The sequence below is a fragment of the Lissotriton helveticus genome, chromosome 6 (genome assembly GCF_964261635.1).
Source record: "Lissotriton helveticus chromosome 6, aLisHel1.1, whole genome shotgun sequence".
Lineage (NCBI taxonomy): Eukaryota > Metazoa > Chordata > Amphibia > Caudata > Salamandridae > Lissotriton > Lissotriton helveticus.
Genome location: NC_136067.1, coordinates 1794061207 through 1794076198, shown reverse-complemented (window position 1 = coordinate 1794076198; position 14992 = coordinate 1794061207). Strand labels below are relative to the sequence as shown.

General features: G+C 40.1%; 1 protein-coding gene across 1 annotated transcript in view; it reads right to left on the bottom strand.

Moving 5' to 3' along the window:
- The window catches only part of THADA (THADA armadillo repeat containing), a 1377633-nt gene that overhangs the window by 151425 nt on the left and 1211216 nt on the right, over nt 1-14992 (bottom strand). Inside the window, exons 34-35 of the mRNA XM_078649688.1 lie at nt 14833-14957; nt 13402-13474 (exon numbers count right to left, since the gene is read on the bottom strand). Coding sequence (XP_078505814.1) covers nt 13402-13474; nt 14833-14957 — 198 coding nt within the window. The remainder of the gene's footprint in view (nt 1-13401; nt 13475-14832; nt 14958-14992) is intronic.

The following is a 14992-nucleotide window of genomic DNA, read 5'->3' as shown; positions in this document are numbered from 1 at the left end:
AGGGTTCATTTAACCTGGGAAACAGACAAATGAATTACTTACAAACCCTGTTAATTACAATGGTTAGGTTAAAATCACTGCGAGTAAGCGAAGGAAGGAAGACTATTCAAAATGTGGATCTTCCAGAGGCGAGCAAGATTTCACCCTATGTTCAAAGTTTAGTCATGGAAGATACATGAGATAGTTGTTAGATAATGAAGCTTCAAGGGAGGAGGAAATAGCAGTAGCCAGGCATATCAGGTAAAGATCCAAGCAATGGAGAAAATAAATGGGAGGCTCGACTCTACATTCTACATAACACAAGTGCTAGTGCTTTAGTTCTTGGAAATCTAGTACCAGTGTGCATATCTCTAACTTGGGACCTTTTCAGATGTAAAAAGAGGCCACTCCCCAGAACAGGGAGGTGGGAGCAGAGTGAGGAATTTGCAGTTAGATACAATATCCATGATAAATAGCTTGACCGAATGTAAGTTACTTGTGCTTCTAATAGATACTTCTAACCGCAAATTCCTCACCTATGAATTTATACCAAAGCTGAAACTTCCAAAAGTGAAGGGTCTGAGGAATGTTGCAGACCAAAAAGTCCTACAGGACCGGACAGACAAATTGCTCTTCCCGTTAGACCTGGCTATCACGCCAGTAGTTTTTTTCAAATGTGCGCACTGATGCCCATGAAGCAGCCTAGCAGATGTCAAGCTACCATGTGCCAGCAAAGTGGTAGCAGCCTTAGCCCTAGTTGAATCGGCTCTCAGTCTTTGCAGAGGCTACTTTTTAGCTAGTGCGTAGCAGATCTTAATGCAGAGGAGAATCCACCTCTATAAAGTTCTCCTCTGTACAGGCTTTATTTCTTTGTGCTGAACAACTCCACAAAAAGCTGACCATCCACCCGATAGTCCTTAGAACTATCAATGTCTATGCTTAAAGCCCTCCTAGGGTCAAACCGTTGGAGACTCTCCTCCTCTTTCAAATGGTGAGGAGGGGAAAAAAACATTGGGAGAGTGATGGATTACCAAAAGTGGAATGGACCCATAACTGTAGGACATACGATGCCCACATCCTCCAAACTAGTTTGTCCAGAAAGAAGGTGGTCTAGGGTGGTTGCAATTATGAAGCCCACTCATGCAATGAGGTGAAGTAATCACAATGAGTAAAACGATCTTTAAGGTCAGAAACACAACAAGCGACTATGCATAGACTGGAAGGGCATACACATAAGAAATCCCAGGACCAAGTAAAGCTCCCACTGTGACATTACTAACATTTTGGAAGGAAATGTGTGTCAAAACTTTCATTATCTGCATCACAATAGGTAATTTAAACAAGGACGGTTAGTCTGATAAATGTAAAAATGCTGAAAGGTTGACAAATAACATTTTATAGTGTCCACTCCAAGACATTGCTGGGTCAAAGACAAACAAATAGGATATCTGACAGATTGGCTTTTAACAAGACTACTTGCAAAATACACACCAGGCCACACATTTGTCCCTGTGGCCCACGTAGATTCATGGAAGGGTGCCTGGTGGGAAGTAAAACATCCAACATTTCTGGCAGACCAAATACAGTTAACTGCTGCCACTCAATCTCCACACCTGGAAGTCTATATTGTGCAGGTTCGGGTGAAGGATGTTGCCCTGCTACTATGACAGGAGATCCTCTCGAAGTGGGAGCCTGATCGAAGTGCATATGCTTATGCCCAGAAGGTCTGGGTCCCATAGTATCCTGGCCCAATCCGGAGCCACTAGGATGACTTGGCCTGTTTGTTCTAGAGAAGGAAAGGCAAAGGCGGGAAGTTGTACAGGAGTCCTGTTCCAATCCAGCCAGGAATATATCTCCTAGAAAGTCTTTTTGCAGAACTCGAACATGCAAAACTGTTGACACTGTATGTTGTCGATGGTGGCGAAAAGTTCTAGCCGGGGTTGACATACTGCTTGAAGGTGCCCTATGCGAGCTCCAGATGTGACGCGCCATTCTGATCTGCCAGATATCACATACTGAATTCATCAGTTCTGACATTCAAGGATCACACCAGGTGGTTTACCACCAAGACACTCCAGTCAATGCCAAAGGTGCTCTGCCACCTGGCTGAGGACTCGAGACCTCACTAAACCCTGCTTGTTGCAGTACCAGATGGTAATGTTGTCGGTGAGAACCTGCACCAGCCTCCCCTTGATGGATTGTAGTAAACCCTTCAACACCAGGCGAGTGGCTCGCAGCTTCAACAGACTGATTTGGAGCATGGCTTCCTCCGGAGACTGGAGTCCTCTGATCTTCACCTCCCCTAGGCGACCTCCCCTGCCCATTAGAGAAGTATCCGTTACCACTATCTGCTCTGCATGGGGATAGGAGAGGGGTCTGCCACTTGATAAATTGTGATTGAGCAGATACCACTGCAGATTGCAAGCAGTCCCTTCTGAAATCTTTGGAACCTGCCAGGTTTCTCAGGTACTAGGCCCCTTGGGACTGCAAATACCATTGCAGAGCCTGCATGTGCCACTTGGCGTAGCTGACCAGGAAAATGAGAGAGGCTAAGAGGCAAAGAAGCCTCAGAGATGCTCGTACTGAGATCCAGGACTGAGGTTGAAACATTGAAATCATAACCTGAATATCCTGGACTCTTGGGTGTGGAGGAAAGGCTTTCAATTGCACTGTATCCAATGAATGGCACCTCTGGAATGGAATCAGGTACGACTTCAGCTCGTTAACTGTGAACCTTAATGATATCAACAGTTTTGCTGTCTCCTGAAGAAGTTCGACTGACAGTAGCAAGTCTGACATCAAACAGGTAGGAGGAGATTGGCGCTCCCAACCTTTGAAGGTGTGTAGCAACCAATGTCATCACTTTTATGAACACCTAAGGGGCACTGGTGAGGCCAAAGAGCACTGCAAACTGAAAATGATCCTCACTGATGTTGAACCTCAAATAACACATGTGGAACCACAAGATAGGTATGTGAAAATACGCATCCTACAGGTTTAAGGACACCATCCAGTCTCCAGGATCCAGTGTTGGTAGAATCTGAGTCAGTGTGAGATACTTGAATGTGTCCTTTCTGATTGGGGAAGTAAGAGGACAAAGGCCAAGTACAAGCCGGTGGTCTCTGTCCTCTTTTGGCAAAAAAAATACAATATTGGAAGTAGCAACCCTCTTCTCGTTCAGAGTTCGGGACCCTTTGAGGTTCTTTAATTTTGACTCCATCTTACATTTGTCGTCATTTTGCGTTGCCTTTACACAGGCTGCTCTATTCATGAAGTGTCTCTGCCCTTTGGACTGCAACGTGTTAAAACCCCCTCTGTCCTTGTTTTGAAAACCAATCTCAGACACCAGCTGGCCTAACTGCATACAGACATGTCCTGCCATGACTGATTGACCTATAGGTGCTGTAATTGATTGACTTATGGGTTGGGCCTAAACACACTTAAGGGGGACGTTCTGGTTACATGATGCCTTGTTCTGAATGTTTTCCTATTGGCTAATATTTTGCAGATCTTGTATGTCCATATTAGGTATTTTGCATGCTTGCAAAAGCTAGGACTGCCCCTTACTTTTGTGCTGAGTTTGTAACCCTAAGCATATAAAGGCCTCTGTGTTCTGTACTCTTCAGACTGCCTCATTCAGTTGCTAAGGCTCCTGTGTGACGTAGTCTCACTTAATTAAGTTTAATAAAGATGCCTTTTCATATTTCAGCTTCTGTGCCAAGTTCTTTGTATTAGTGAGACCCCTGAGAATGAAGATTACAGTTCTTCAAATGGCGCCCACGTGGGGCTTCATCAGAGAAGTGACTTTCTGAAGGAGTGATCTTGTCAGGAGACTGAAATCTACTGTGGAGGACATGACCGGATTCTACTAAGAAAGTACTCTGTGCACGGAGATTCTGGGGATTCTTTGTCTCTGCAGCCCAGTATATTTCTGATCTTCCTGATTTTGATCCTCCACATGATGTCACTCCTGACTGAGAACCTTTTTGGCGTGAGTATTCTAAAAAAGGACCGTTAGGTCATTCAGAACTTGGCAGTTAGAAATTGGACAATCTTTTGATTGGTAAAAGTAAGGTAGTTTAGTAACGCTTACTGTAGCTTTGGAATTTTGGAATTTGTGTTGCCCAACTTTGGACATGGATTTGATATGCAAATTGCAATTTGTGCAGACAGGTAATGAGGAGATTTTTCTCTATTTGGTTTTGTTGAACGGTGCACGTACAAAAAGTACATTAAGCACTACTTTGATTATAATACTTGTATATTCTGCAGTATTTTTAGCATGCCTGTTGTCAAAGCTCACATCGAAGAATGTGTTGCTTTTTCTTAGCGGTACCATAGTGTGATGTGAAATTAATTAGCCGGCTCTCCTAGAAGGAATACCTAAATAGGTTTAGGTATACAAACATATTTCTTCCTTGGTGATTCTGTATCCCCAGGGAATTAAAATATGGACATAATACATACAAGGATCCTTTGTTCTGTGCAATTTTATGAATGAAGATATACAGAACGATTTTTGGTGTTCTGCTAGCCAAAGCTAGTGAATTGTGTGTATTTTCGCTTCTTGGACACACATCAGTCTGTAGGGCTGTTTTTGCAGTCTTTTGGAACACAATTGAGAAGCGCTTCTTGTAAATACGACTTACAACTAGTATTTACAAATGGTTTGGTTTAAGTACAGTCTGTGGGCTGTCCTTTGTTTCTGTCCTGAGTATTGATATGTGGGTTAAATATGTGTTTAAATGTCTATGTGGTTTTGCCATTATTGCAATTTCTGTAAGTGAATAGCGATGGCGCTATTCACGAAATAAATGGCTAAAGCGCGCCGTATTGTGTGTCCTGAGTGTTTGACCCCTTTCTGTGTATGTCTGAAATGAGCTCAATATGTGTTTGTGGTCTTTCTTGTTGTCTTCAGTTTGTTATGCAAACTGTTAGTTAATTAATATTAGTTAGAAATGAAATAAAAATCTAGACATGAACCATGTGATATGCTAAAATAGCTATATTTTGCTATTTAATTTATAGAAGTAAGCAATTATGCACATGTACAATGCGTAAAAGATAAAATTAAAATTCACATTCACTAGGAATAAAAAAGCCCCCAAAAACGAAATTGGGTGTTTTGCAAAAAAAATAAAAATAAACTTGCAGCATTTTCCTTGGATACATTGTATTAGATATTAGCAGGCAAACACATCATCTGAACACGTACGATGGGACCCCCTCGAAAGAGCTAATTCTGGCCAAGGAACAGAGGGGAGCAAAGAACACTAAAATGTAAGGGGTTGTTCCTATGGTGGCCCTATAATTCAATTGTGTGTATACATCTATAAGTATCCCAAGCAGGTGACAAAAAGAGATTTATACTAAACAAGAATTTTTCAAAAACATATACAATTTTCTTTTTCTTTTTTTCAATTCATATAAATACTATTTTCAATCAGAAATTACATAGAGAATATATCAATTTATATCAAAGGATCAAGGGTAACATAGATAAATCATGAATATAAACAACACAGAATAAAAATACCCCTTGGTAATTCAGTTCCTTTCTCCATCTGAGTATGAGGTTTGATTGTGGTATGACTGTGGTATGACTGTTAGCACGCGAGTATGTTGATTGGTATGGTTGTTACCAAGGGGTATTTTTATTCTGTGTTGTTTATATTCATGATTTATCCATGTTTTTGAATAATTCTTGTTTAGTATAAATCTCTTTTTGTCACCTGCTTGGGATACTTATAGATGTATACACACAATTGAATTATAGGGCCACCATAGGAACAACCCCTTACATTTTAGTAAACACATCATCTGAATACATTGGATTTTGCTGTATTGCACACGCATTTTGAAACTTGAAATGTCTTAGTTTTAGTTTTAAATAGACAGCCACCGTGTTCATGTTACAATACTGACAGGAGAACTTTTATTGCCACTGAGCAAAGAGCAGTTGTTTTTGTAGGTCACAGAATAAACAGGAATATTAACTCAAGCCAGGACTTCGCCCTCAGTTGCACGGGTGAATCTTTGCATTTTAGAATGTCATTTTAAAAAGGTTCCAAAACTAAGGTTCATTATTTTGTATTATAGGAAGACATTTCAATTAAGGGTTTTCCTCTCTTTAAGAATTTCTGTAAGCATATTCTTGGTTCTGTTGCTAAATAATAATTAACCCATGTAATGAAGAAACATTTTTAAAAAAAAAGAAACAGTAACAGATGCTGAACAAGATAAGGCATGTGCAAGGAAACTAAAAAGTTAACGATGTCCTGAACATTGATTGGCAATCTCAGATAAAGATTAATCAGGGAAATTGGCTTTGCGAAGTCAGTTTCAGGTGAAGAGGTCAGTTTCTTACAGTTCATTTCAGAGTAAACATAGTTAATGTGTACATGAACTAGGGAGGCCAGGCCACCTTGTTCTCCAGGCTACCTTTGCAGGCCTACGGGGCACAGAGCAAAAACAAAAATAAAAAAATGAAGTTAGATTCGAGGAATTACAGAACCTTAATATGTGGAATTATCAAAAATGATTGGGTTTATTAAAAATAATTATTAATTAAACAAAATAATAATTAAAAATTCGTTTTTCACTATTCATGAAGCTTAATACTTATACCGTGACCTCTTAGCATTATAATTTAATTTAAGTTATGTTATACTGAATAATGAGGACATTAGCATATAGAATTTCACTTGGCGCAGGTGTGAAAAACTCATTTTTCTCAGGATTTGCATGAGATATGTCTAATGTCCAATCTCTGCAATTTGTAAAGAACATTCTGAGGATGATTAATATGTATCACAATTGTAGGATCTTTATTTTTAAGTGCCCCAAATATCAAAGTCGAATTTGGGTATAATTTAGGCATTCTTGCCATTTACAATAGCTTTAAAGTGCTTTAGGCTTCAGTAAATGCATACATTTAGGTATAATACAAATTTGCAGGTTGTTCCCATTTGGGTTTGCTTTTAAATGGCTCAGTGAGCCAATGTGCCCGGTGCAGAGGTTTGAGTTTAATATCAGGGTGGAAGGTTTTAACTTTAGCTGGACCTACTGAGACCTTCATCTATTTAAGGTTGATGAAATAAGTACCATTGCAAACAAGCATTTGTTCTAAAAACTGGTATGTGTGTTATGTTCTGCGAATTATTCACAGTAACTGTTTTAATAATCTAAGTATAGAAATAAATTGTAGCCCCCTAACAGGAGTAATATATATATCATGTGTTTTTAAATAGGGTTGGTTATTGCAGGTTAGAAAGAGTTGGGAAGGTTTTTGTCTTTGTCAGCCTCAGAGTGAGGAAGAGGGAGAGGGCTGAGGAGCCCGCAAGGCAGATTTTGACCTTAAGGTCAGTGAGGTGGGAGTTAGGAGTAAGTGTAAACAGATGGAGAAATCATTGCTTGGAAAAGCAGGGCCTCAAAGGGTGTTGGCGCACGGGACACGCAGAGTGTCTGTGAAAGAGTTTTATTTTTGGACAGTCAAAATTAAGGTGGTTTAGCATGTTTACAAAAGATGGTTGGTTACAGTTGATATTTTGTGTGCTATGTGCAGTGTCAGCAGTATGTTGAAAAAAGATGTGTTTTTTATTATGACTTCTTTGAAAAGAAATGTTCATGCATTTTTTCATGATTTTGCATTTTATCGTCTTATGAATTGTTCCTGCTGGTACTGTGTGCCAGAAGCGACACAGTAAGTTGTATTTGACAGCTGATCTCCACTGACTGGTGATCTGCTGTCAAAAGTGAGGAAAGTAAAAGAAAGTAATTTTGCTGTAATTTCGATTCTAAGCCTGACAAATTAAGCAGGCCGAATATTGGGTTTTGGGCTGCAGGTTCACAGTGCATAAAGTGCATGCAATGGTGTTGTGTGTCACCGCTTATTTACATATGCTATTGTACTTTGTCTATGCTTTTTGTGCTTGATATACAGCGCGTATATCTGATGGCTTGGCATGTGTGTGTTTTTTTTATTTTATGCATGTTTTTGTTTTATGTTGCTGCTTTAGGTACTATTACAAGTTCACCTGTGTTGTGAAGGGTTCTACATGACGATGTATATCGCTGCACAACAGTTGGGTGAATTTGCGCTGATACTAAATTTTACAGATATGATTTTCTATGCTGTGAACAAGACAGACAACACTTCACCAGTGTATGTCAAATTTGGCTATATAGTATTGAAGTAAAATAAAAGAGATATACAGGATCAAAGTGTGTCACCTGCAATTAGTCACGATACTGTCCTCTTCCCTTAAGGAACAGGCAGCCCTAAATGTATGTTTCCTTGATTGGACCTAAGGATGAAATTATAGATTTGTGGCTCTTGCAAGAGGTGACCTAAACTTTTCATTTTTTCCCTGAAAAAGGAACTGGAACATTAGCTGAGATTACCGTATATGGTGTAGGGGCCAGCGGTAGAGTTAAAATTTGTGTACTATTTTGACTTTTGTGCATCACCCATACTCTTGGTATTATGTCACAAACTTGACTATCACCCGAGTAATTTTTTTTTGTTCTTCCTATAGATTTTTCTTTTGCCGCTTCTCCCCTGACTGATGTTGTATTGTGCCTAGTTATTGGGGATTTTAGCTGTGTCCTACTCACATTTCCCTTTTCCGTATTCTTTTCACCAGTCAGCTCATTTATTCCTTTTGTATGACCAGACTGGTTTTTAAGAATTTTCTTTAGGCCTACTTCGATGTTTTCCAGTCTGACCGTCATGGTAGTGATGGACTGGTTAACTTACTCAATACTATAGTAAGACAAGTTTTCCACCTCAATAGGAGATACCTTACATTTATTTTTTTGAACATGACAAATTTTCAATGACTGTTTTAATTTGGATTTTTACCCTTTTTGTTCCTGCTTCTTTAATTTATGGTGGGATCAGATATGTTCTAATCATGGAAATACTAGGACTCTCTAGTTCTTGTTTTTTGTTTCCACATTTTGATCATTAGCTTTTGTATTGTATAGTCCACCTGATGCACAATTATTAAAGGGAGGTATCTACATGTCCCTGATAATTTGTATTATGTAATTTCTCTTTTGAGGTGTTCGAGATAAGGAATTTAGGAACACCTATATGTAATCATTTAGAGAAAAAAAATTGTTTACCCCATTAGACGATGTCACTATGTGTGAGGACATCCATTCAGATAGAATTCCCATGTAGCTATCTACCCTTAGATGGTAGAGGATATGCTCTCACATGGAAACCCAATTGAAGAGGCTAGAGGCACTGTTTTGCCTACTGCCTTTGTCTCTGTATTCTATGAGAATGACAGTGTATTTTAGATCACAATAGTCCCATGGCGTATGGCCATTCCTTTGAATATTGCATGCCACTTGCTTGCAATCCCCTTGTTAAAACCAGAACAGTTTCTGTACTGAATTGAAGGAAACTAACAACTGTGTTACATTTCCTACGTCACTAGGTTCTGCGGGATCGAGTCATGACCTGCAGAACGCTGAGTAGCCTAATTCCCATCAGTGACAGCTACAGATGAATCAAGACTGGACAGCGATCGCCAGCGTGCCATCAGTGGTATCTCCAAATTATTGTGCTTGCTTCATCAGAAGGCGTTGAACATCAGAAAAGAAGGAGGAGCTGGTTTTGCCACAGAACCAGTTTCAGTGCAAAAGAGCAAAAGAGAAGGATCCCTGTTGTTTTGAGGCTTCAGTTTTCCACCTGTCATGTGCTGGTAACCTCTGACAGTGTGCAGTCCCTTGAGCCCCTTGGCCTGAGTTTTGGCCACACCCCCCCTTTTCTTTGCTCCAACGGAAAGGCAGTGCACCGGAGGATCCAGGATTGGCAAAAGGCACTACATTGTGGTACCTATGATTAAATAAAAGAGCAGCCCGAGCATCCTCTGACACTGAATATAGAGTGTTGGAGCCTGAAAGTGTTGCTGTGTGTGAAAGTCTGTTGCTCTTTCCCGATTAATAGTACTTGGGTCTGCATGAGATGATCTGTGCCCATGACTAACGAAGACCACAATATCTGTAGTGCCTGCAGCACAGGAAATATATTGGTGCACTGCATTGAGACTTTCAAGTGAGCTGTGAGTGTTTGCCAGGAGGGCACTCCAACGGATACTGAGAAGCACCATTTTCATGAAAGGCCTGAATGAAGAGGCCCATGCGGAAGAAAACAACAGAAGCAGATTTGATGGACAATAGAAGCCTGCCAGAGAGGCTTGGACCGACTCTGGGTATTTCCCGTGCGATTGCATAGAATGGGTGTTTGGAGACTGATTCTTATTGTTTTACTGGCATTGTCAATAGTCGCTGAAATAACTAGGAGCCCTGAAAATGTTTGCAAAATAATTTTAGGATTTGCTTTTGCCTAGGGTTGTGAAAAAAATGATAATCCTGTTTGTAATAGTGGTCATTACTTTCTTCTGTTATCTAAATGTTAAATGCTTTGTTCTCTTTGTATTCCTGCTGATAGCTTACATATTCTTGTTTTTATAAAATGAGTAGAATGCTCACCTAGCAATGAATTAGGATTTGCCTGTGTAGTGGCAAAAGGAGGGTCTGAGGTTCTTTAATTTTGACTCCATCTTACATTTGTCGTCATGTTGCGTTGCCTTTACACAGGCTGCTCTATTCATGAAGTGTCTCTGCCCTTTGGACTGCAACGTGTTGAAAACCCCCTCTGTCCTTGTTTTGAAAACCAATATCAGACACCAGCTGGCCTAACTGCATACAGACATGTCCTGCCATTACTGATTGACCTATAGGTGCTGTAGTTGATTGACTTATGGGTTGGGCAGAAACACACTTAAGGGGGACGTTCTGGTCACATGATGCCTTGTTCTTAATGTTTTCCTATTGGCAAATATTTTGCAGATCTTGTATGTCCATATTAGGTATTTTGGATGCTTGCAAAAGGTAGGACTGCCCCTTACTTTTGTGCTGAGTTTGTAACCCTAAGCATATAAAGGCCTCTGTGTTCTGTACTCTTCAGACTGCCTCATTCAGTTGCTAAGGCTCCTGTGTGACGTAGTCTCACTTAATTAAGTTTAATAAAGATGTCTTTTCATATTTCAGCTTCTGTGCCAAGTTCTTTGTATTAGTGAGACCCCTGAGAATGAAGATTACAGTTCTTCACCTCTCAATAGCTCCTGTATAGCGGCACACTAGCACCTGAACAGAATGGAGAGGCGATCCTCCAAAATGACAGAGGAGGACGATGTGGTGGAATAGATAAAAAAAGATATGGCATAACCATGCTACACAATTTTAATGACTCATTTGTCTGATATAATGATTCGCCATCCTGGGAGGAAAAATTGAACCCTGCCCCCCTATGGGTTGGATATGTGTAACTAAGGGCAAACTAGAGAGCTTAGAGGCAGATGCCATAGGTGAAGAGGACAAGGAGGACTGGGGACCTTGCTGGCTTGCATAATGTTTGCCAGACCAACCCCCCCCATCCAAGCTATATGACAATGGTGTGCTTTCATTATTTTTTAGTGTGACATCAGTCGAGATCAGGCTGAAGTCGATTCAGGATCGGACAACGAAATCAGGATCACCTTGTCTACGGTCGCCAGAAACGTCAGCGCAGGTGCCGAGGAGTTGCAGCCCGGCGTAGGTGTCAGAGTCGGTACTGGACCCGAAACGAATCCCACGGGGTCAGACGGCATGCCGGGAGGGGATCTAGCGGCAGAAAACCAAATGGAGGCCCCTGTGGATCCTTGCGGCGCACCTGAGGGAGTTGGTAAAGCACCAAATAGCTGCTGCATGGCCTCCTAGAAGGATTCCACTTGTTTCGGTGTCACAGATGGCCTGAGGAAATCAGAGCGCATCAGGATCAATTGGGAGATTGGCTCCATACTGGGGGACCCCAGAGGAGACTGGAAAGTACTGTACCCTCTACTTGGACACCAAATGGTGGGATGGGGAAGCGTCTCAGTTTGCTTGTTTGTGTTTTGTCTTTGATTTCGACTTTGACTTACCAGATGACTCCTGGGACCAGTCTTTCGCCCGCCACAAGGAGCGGGACGAGTACAACATTTTTTATTTCTTCTGGTGCTAGGCGACAAACATCTTCACCTCCCAGTTCTGGATCTCTTTAGGATGCATAAGTGTGCACTGGTCACGCAAGTTTGAATCATGGCCCGTACCCAAAAAACAGTGATACACATTGTGTGGGTCTGTGACTAACATCTGTTTCCTTGAAGCCTGTAATGTTATGAGGGGACATTGTGCCCTAGTCTAATGGTTTTCTCTTTTTTTTAGAAATCATTGAGGGAACAACGAAAGTAGAAGTCGCTCTCCTGATTCACGTCAGAAGGAGCAGAAAGAAAGGAAGGACTTCAGTGTGTGGGTTGGGGCTTATAAACAGCTCCGCTCTGTCATTTTCAGTTTGGTGTGGACCCGGAACAAAGCTGCAGAGCTCCACTTGCCGGTGCGCAAGAGCACTGCTGAGAGCTTTCCAGAACCATTTTGGCACCTGGGGAACATTCTAAAGGTAAGGAATCTACGGTTAGAAGTATCCAGCAGACATACTACAGCTCTTCATGGTCTAGGCTGCTTAATTGGGCTCCACAGCTGCAGCTCTACAATAGCCACTCAAAGCATGATCTCTGTGAGTGACCACATTCCAACACTATATATTGCAAGCAGCAGTAGAAAACTAAAAATACCCAGCACAAACTCATTAAAAGAGAAATAACAAAGCAATATGGCCTGAGATTCATTAACAGAAAAAATGCGTAAATAATGATGAACTATTAAACATACGAAAGTATGCCTGCACTATTTATTACAAACATCAAACTGAAAAGCATATAAAGTGTTCAACTCAGCTACTAAAACAAAACCAAGAACTTACTTATTTAGAGCTTTTCTTACATTTAAAATCCCCATATGCACACAGAATAATACTTTGCTTCTGGAACAAAACTCCCATTGCAATCAATGTCTTAGAACTGTGCCCTGGTGCCTCTTTTCCAAGTAATAAAAATGTCCTAACCCACCCAAACTGAGGGAGACTGAGGGAGTTTTAAAAGCCAACACTGCTGACATCTATGTGAGGATGAGGCAACAAACAACACCTAAGACAGATCATTTTAACACACATTGATGGATTTGTTCTTTAATATGAAGAGCATAAGAGTTCATGAAAACGGCTAGGGTTTAATGCATCTTTATTTTAACTACACGTTGTTGGAATGTATAGCACTAAATAAGAGAACGTTACTAAACATTTAGATCAGTGACTTTTAAATTTATTCATGAAGATGATTTTGTGTAGTGTGGCTCATGACAATTTTCCCATCATTACTCACTTCGACATCACTTTTTTAACATTGAATATGAAACAAAGTCGTGATTTCAGTCAGTCAAGTTAAATGTGCCCTTTATACTGAAAATATGTAGTTGTACGGAGTGCATTACCTCTTGGATGCTTGATGTAAAATAGATGACCAACTTACAGGACAGTTTTAGAGCCAAGCCTTGGATTTCCACGCTGAAAATAAAGGCAGAGGTCACAATGAAATGACAGTAAATTGAAAAGCAAGTATTGTGTATCATATCTAACCAGAAGATCTCCAAAAACAAACAGCTTTAACTGCAACAAAGTTCTTTAGGTGGCTTAACTAAGTCATCTTAAAAACCATTGAGTACGTTCATTTATAAATATGAAAAAGATAAATGTTTCTTTACAACAGGAACAAGTCAACTATAGTAACGAGCTGGTGCTCTTTCAGCATGGAGTGCCACCAGCTTTCAGATTCTTCAAGTCTACGTAATGTGGTTATTGTAGCAAAATATATTGTCCTTTTCCTAATCAATAAAATGGTTAAAATAAAAAAAGTAGCAACATTTCAAGCCATCTGATTCAATTTCTCTAAGAGCCATTTCTGAAACAAACTTCGGGAGTTTGTTTCAGAAAAACAAATAACTTGTATCCACTCTACCAGCCAACCTTTTGCAGTTTAAGTAGAGCAGAGATGTCAGCATCATAGGTTTAGAAGTTCTTTGTCAAATTTATAACTCACTATTTATGTTGCCCTTTGACTTTTCTGGAGTTTAGTGACTGGATGTCACACAGTTAGCCAATGCACTCAAGACTGCTCAGGTGCCCTATCCAGATACCACAGGGAGGCTCATAACGATGCACTGCCTCACTCCCTGCCCACAAGGAAAACAGGTTAAAAAAAACATTTGTGAACGTTTAAAACTGTAAAGAGATTTTGAAACATTCTTTATAGATGTCAGAATGACACACTTCATATGCAAAAACTCTAAATTTAAATCTCTAAATTCTAATCATCTAAGTAAAGTTGGGTCAGGTTCTTCACTTCTCATTAACAATGACTTGTAAGACATTCCGCTTGAGCTGCCTCCTATCTAGTGCCGATGCTACATTGACTAGCCAAGATCCCATGAGTTACAGATTTTTGTGATCTGGATGTAGAATTCACAGGGAAGTCCTAAAGAATATTTTAGAGCCCTCTAATTGTTTTAATATTACCAGTCTAAGGAAGAATGATACACGATGAAGCCATGAAACATTAGCACCATGACAGACCCAGAATCAGACAACCACTCTACAATTCTACATAGCTCACTTGCATTAAAGATCAATTTTATGGAACTGTTAACAGCAAACCAAAACTAGAAAGTAAAATAATGCAAGTAAAATACAACATAACTTGCAAATTAAATGAACACTTTAAGAAAACATGAATATGTTTGGGAAGCAGTTAAGAGCATTACTGCATTGATTCAATTGAAAAAGAAACTCAAAGTAGTTTTCTAAATTTTCGAAGTCGAGTGGATTTATTCAGGTGGTCATAAAGAATTAAAAACAGAATGCAGTACCTGTAATACGACGAGTCTGCAATACTCATAATCCATTTCAATAACTCTTTGTTATCCTTTTCTTTGGAGTGCGCTGTGTTAGGAAGTAGCTTTTTTGTGTCCATGTGAAAAAGAATTCCAAGCACCTGAAAATTGAGATGAGAGCTGATTAGCAGACTAA